Raw genomic sequence first — 6,000 nt, forward strand, 5'->3', positions numbered from 1 at the left:
TGTAATTAGAAATGGAAAAAGAGAAGTGTGATGTGCTTTCCTTGGAATTTTACCTGCTCGTCAGCAAATGAGTATTTATAGAAGCCTTCTAGGTATCAGTCCAGGGTCAAGAGAAGGGTGTGTGTGTGTGTGTGTGTGGGGGGGGGGGGGGGGGGGGGGGGACCCGCCGGGGGGGGGGAAGAACAAAAAGGGGGTGTCACACCATGCAGAGTGACCAACAACAAATTTACTCTCCAAGGTAATGAAACAAACTATAGTGGTGTGCAGGACTTAAAATGGTTTTGTATCTATCCTGCATTAAGATCATTGGTCACAGATGAAACTATAAGATGAGTTCTTCTGTAGAGAGATGTGCATGGGCTCATGTTCTGTCTCGTTCTATATATATATGAGGTACAACGGTTTATCACTGTGAGCATTAACTTAAAAGTTCAGCAAAGTTCATTTATGACAATATGAACTGATGATGGGCTTTGCTTTGTATTTAAAGTTATCAGAGCCAGCTGTGATGTTTGCTTCTGCAGCAGTGATGCACTTTGTGAACGACGAGCTGTACATGTGCAAAATTTATAATGTACAAAATCCATCATATGACCACAAAAGTCAAAAGAGTAGCATGATTTTCTCAGTACTAAAATACAAAATGCATTTCAAATGACCTCATGAAACCACTTAAGTAATCGTTTTCACCACGGCTTTCAGATGAACTGCGCTGTACAATGAAGTTGTCGCAATTAATAATAAAAAGTCTAAAAACACAATGCACAGTTTATTGCACTTAAATACACAGTAATAATAATCTCTATTGGGTCAAAGATTCCTAAATTATTTTACAATTCATACAGTTCATTTGAAATGTTACAGTAGCAAAACTTTAAATATACAGTATTTGACTTATTTATATAAAGCATGTGAATGATGAATAAAGAATGGAATGGTTAGAACATAAAAAGTTAAATAAGAGGAGATGGTGACAGAACAGTGAACAACTTTTCCCTTGGCCCTGCGGTCCATGTTTTATCTCCATGACGACTCTCTGGATGTCAGGACTGCAAGACACAAAAATAAGTGGGGATGATGATCCCTTTGTTTCTAAAGAAAGAAAAACTTCAGCTAAGAGACGCACACAAGAGAGCCGAATTCAGCAAAATACTGACAAACAATTGAAAAGATCACATGATGACACAAGGTTAGTTACAGGATTAATGCCATAGAGTTTGCACATGATGACTACAGTCACGGTCAAAATAGAATTGGTTTCCAATAATTTTTTTTAAGCGCCAGGACAGCTTCAGTATCCAAAATGAGCATTTTTACAAAACGGTGACAGCAGTGAACATCAAGACACGTGCCACTTTGACCTGTCGGCGAAGTTGGGAGATTTACAGTCTAATGCAATGCTTGAAATACTAATTAAAGAGGTTTAAATGGTAGTTGTTTGTATTATAAGTGGAAGTTAACAGTACAATCCAAAATATGACAGGTCAAAGGGCAGATGTGATGAGAGCAAAAGAACCAGGCACATCCAACCCAGAGGAAAACAAAAACAAAAAACATGGATCTGTGGCTCTACTTTTGAAATGTATCTTGATTTAACAAAGACTTCGAGGAAAAACAGACAAATTGGAACATATATATTCAATGGAGAGGGATAAAATTGAAGAGTAAAACGATACATTTCTCTGTAGGCACACAAGAGAGGGGAACGATGAAAACTATTTTGCAGAACCCAGTGTCAAAGGCTCTTGGTCTTTGGAAGTCAAGCATCACCAAAGTACAAGGCGTTGTGCAGACACACACCCTCATATAAAACGGCATCCAAACATGAAAGGCAAACTGAAATGACACCGGTTTAATATATTTCCATGTCCCAGTATGAAAACAGATAATCAGAACATGTGCCACAGTCATTTGCAGTGCAGTCAAAATGTTACATTGGGGTACAGCAAGAAGCAGCTGCTGGTAGTCAATTATTTTATTTATTTAAGGGTGTGAAGGCCACTCTGAGTTACAAAGGAAGATTAGCAGTAAGTCCCAAGTTGCATTAAAGTATAAGCAAAACAGCTGGTTAGGCCACAAGCAAATATTGAGAGATGAGGACAGGGAGTAGAGCATGAACGGATAAATAAACCCAGGAGAATTAAAGCATACAGAGATAAAAGATGCACTTAAGATGTTTGTGGAAGCTAGAGACAGAAATAAGGCAGGCTGAGAGAGAAGAGAGAAACCTCTCAGGATGAAAGGGAAATTAAAGGTAGCAGAAACCACCACCGTACAGATGCTTCCAGTTCCCAACAACCTTAAATGACAGGTTTAGCCTTTAGCTCAGTCAAGCTAGAGTGGGAGAAAAAATGGAGCAAGGGCGGACTGGGACCGAGCAGGGAGGGAGACGTGAAGCAGCAGGGTCTCACACATACACACCCTCAGGGTTGAGACTGGACACTAGAGGGTTTTGCAGGTTTCGTGGATGACCCAGGAACTGTTTGGCAGTGGGGCGAGATGGAAACTCCACAGGAGTCGCGCTGCGGCCTGGATGAGAAAAAGAAAAGAATTCCTTCAGAAAATGAGTCTCGAGTCTCTAACAAAGAGCAAAACGTGTCAGGTCTGAACTACCAGCTGCTAGATCCATCTGCTCCATTTGCTCCTGCAGCTCTGTGCGTGAGTGAGCGAGCGCTGGCAGGACACCTGTCTGCTGAATGAACTGCTGCAGGTTACACTGCCTCAGCTCCTTATTCAGGTCCTCTAGCTCCTCCTGTTTGATCTGAGGTAGAGACAAAATGTTGGTAAAAATTAAGAAAACAATGTAAAATCCAAAGACTAAAACCCCTGAAGAAATATATTTCTGTGACTTTTATTTACTGTAATTTTTAATAAGCAACTTTGAACAGCTTTCAACACAAGGGGGCAGTAGAGTCTGTAAGTCTTGTCACATCTCTGAAGATTATTGCACATAAAGGGATCAAGCATGGGATGATGAATGAATACTTATGTCTGTTAGCTACCATCATTGATAATGTGATGTTCAAAAATATTCCAGAGACATAATCAGCTTTACATCCACACAAACAGGCAAGTTAATATGTAATAATTAACAATCTATTTATTGTCTGATCAGTGTGTTTGCACACAGAATGAAAGCAAGCAGGGGCGAGCCAGGGCTCCCTTCCACTGCACCACTGTGTGTTTGGATAATTGATTCTGGACAGTCAAAGCCTGCTGAGGCAGTTCACACCTGCAGGTCTGCCTCCATTAGCCAGATGACAGGAACGCTGTGCTCATCACTACCAACCTTCAAACGCTTAGCTGGCTGCCTCAACCCATTTGCTGACCGATGACTGACACAGACCCTTTACTGTCACAATACACAGAGCTTTATTGTACAATTTCACGTTACCAGTGTTACCTAATTTTACAGGAAACAAAGGCCTATTTTTTTTCCTCCATGCTCTGATATTTATTTGCTGCATTTAAGCACTTCGTGTTGTTGTTTACATGTTAAAAGTTTTCCAAGAAGCATGTATAAAAGTTAAAACTCATCTCTATTCAATAACAAGATTATTTGTATAAAAAAAAACTTGGTATGGCTCTGACTGACCATGATACTGTAGCTCTTACACTGAGCACAAAAAATGCTGATTTCCTCTGCATTTAAACACATCCCATAATGCTGGAACAAAGATCTTTGTCACGCTGCAGCCCAATTTAGACAAAATATCCAACCTCAACAGTTTGGTTTTTAATATTCTACAAAAAAAAAAAAAAAAAATCCCAATTTCTTCAGGCTTTTGGCAGAAAGTGACATTAAAATAAGGTCCTGGGTTTCATATAGGTTTTATGGAAGCTCAGGTATGCTAGGTTAGGCTTTTATTAAGACACCCACATCTATGAGAATCACTAAAATCAGCAAATAATCACATCATAAACTAGAATATGTTGAGGTTGAATAAATCCAATAAAAGGGGCTTTTTATTTTAATTATTTTTAATCTCTTTTTCAATACAAAATACAAGATCAGGCATTTGTATGTCAGTGTAAACACCATTACAAAGCATGACTTTAATACAGTGCAATGCATGCGATATGATACCTTGGACAGAATATAAATAAAACATTTTCATGATTGGCTGGATGTGAGCATGCAGCTTTCATGTCACCTCAAACTCATAATAAATCAGTTTTCTTTGAGAAATCAGTTTTTGATTGTTCACAGTTTCTAAAACTGGTTTGTGTCTGCTGCATTATGCAGGTAGGAGAGGGATACAGTTTACTGTAATGTGTCAGTCCTACATCCCGCAGATGACATAAAGAGCTGATGTAGATTTACAGCCATTTTTCCAGAACCGTGACCTCTCTCCTTACCTGCAGCAGAGACTCTGCTTTCCCCAGAGCTTTGTCATTCTCAGACAGCTGTTCCTCCAGCTCTGCCCCATGCCTCTCTCGGCTCTTCAGCTCTTCCTTCACAGCATCAAGTGACTCCTTGATCCCACTGACTTTTCCTACTGCCTGGCTCTCCAGCTGGATTTCTTGCTCCAGATGAGCAGAGCGAACCGAGAACTCATGAAGCTGCCGTCCACAGTCGTCCAGCTTGGAATGAAGCTCTGACAGCCTCCTCCTCATACCCTGCTCACTCTCTGCTTCTGCTTGAAGTTCCTCCTCCCAGTGTTGCTCATGTGCAAGTTCAGCTTGGTTTCTCCGCATCACCTGCTCCAAAGTGTCCAGCTCTTCTTGAAGGCGTACATCAGAGACTGGTGAGGGACATGGAGATGGGTAAGAACGCTCCCTGGTACGCGATTCTCTCTCTAAGGTTTCGAGATGGCCTTCTATGGTTTTCAGTCTCTCCTGTTGCTGAAGAACTTTTCTGAAAACTTCCTCCTTAATAGAGCCAATAGGTGGTGACGGGGCAGGGGATGGCACACGAGGGGTGGGTGAAGAGGATGGCGAGGCTCTTTGCTCTGTTGAGTCCCGAGGAGCCTTCTTCACCTGTTTGGCCTTTGATTTGGGTGAGGTTGATGGCCCCAAGTTAAAGGTCAGGGCTTTCTTAAGTTGGTTTCGATTCAAAGGCTCAGGCTCAGGTTGCCTCGGTAGTGGAAGGGGAGCAGCTCTGTCTTGTTTTGAATTAGGTCCATCACTACTGCTAGGGCCAGTTCGTCGTAGGACAAATTGTACTTCATTGCCATGTTGACCCAACTTTGCCAAAGACTCCAAAGGCCTCTCTGTGGCTAGAAGTTGCCTTTCTGTGTCCCTCAGACGCTGAATAAGAACATATCGGCCTGTCTGACCTGAGACAAAAACGCACAAGAAAAGAAGAGTGAGTATAATCACATCTTTATTTTAAGTTAAAACATCTGCAAGAGTTTCTTCACAAATTCGACTGCATATTTAAGAGACAAGCTTGCAGTAAAACTATTGTGAACTTGTGCTAACAAGGTTAAGTCAGGTCTTCTATCCGTCCAGAGGACCTGACTTAACCTTGTTTGATTTATCTACCTGGATTATTGAGCATGCATCAGTATATTGTGAAAGGCTGTTTTTTTCTTCCTTGGACACAGGTGCACAAATAGTAATATTTAAAACAATATTTTATTTTTTTTTATTTCACCTTTCTGGCCTGGCAGCACCAACAGGTACTTGTAGGGTCAAGGGAAGGAAACAATAAAGTTAGGCAAAACAATAAAATATAGAAGTCAATAACAAACAAGGAAATCACAAATTACATTAATAATAACAAAAAAGGTTGAATCATGTCATCTGGACTTCGTTTTTTTTTTTGTTAAAAAGAAACGTTTCGCCCCTCGTCCAAGAGGCTTCATCAGTCTGAGGCCTAGCCATCTGGTATTACCCAGAAGCCACCCTGACTCTTGTGTTTCAAGCCTGCCTCAGATACCCCTGAAGTCTGGCCTTTTCACTAATGGTTTCAAAAACACAAAGTTTGTTTTCTCAGTCATCCAGGTATATAACAACAAAAAAGGTTGAATCATGTCATCTGGACTTCGTTTTTTT

The 6,000-nt window shown here is 40.8% G+C and overlaps 1 protein-coding gene across 1 annotated transcript in view; it reads right to left on the minus strand.

Annotated features, from left to right (window-relative positions):
• Positions 1-812: 812 nt before the first annotated feature.
• The window catches only part of rassf7a (Ras association domain family member 7a), an 8,054-nt gene continuing 2,866 nt past the window's right edge, over positions 813-6,000 (minus strand). The window contains exons 2-5 of the mRNA XM_037683406.1: positions 4,360-5,279; positions 2,614-2,761; positions 2,422-2,529; positions 813-1,049 (exon numbers count right to left, since the gene is read on the minus strand). Coding sequence (XP_037539334.1) covers positions 1,018-1,049; positions 2,422-2,529; positions 2,614-2,761; positions 4,360-5,279 — 1,208 coding nt within the window. The 3' untranslated portion in view covers positions 813-1,017. The remainder of the gene's footprint in view (positions 1,050-2,421; positions 2,530-2,613; positions 2,762-4,359; positions 5,280-6,000) is intronic.

This window comes from Nematolebias whitei, chromosome 10, assembly GCF_014905685.2.
Source record: "Nematolebias whitei isolate Nwh7 chromosome 10, NemWhi1, whole genome shotgun sequence".
Classification (NCBI taxonomy): domain Eukaryota; kingdom Metazoa; phylum Chordata; class Actinopteri; order Cyprinodontiformes; family Rivulidae; genus Nematolebias; species Nematolebias whitei.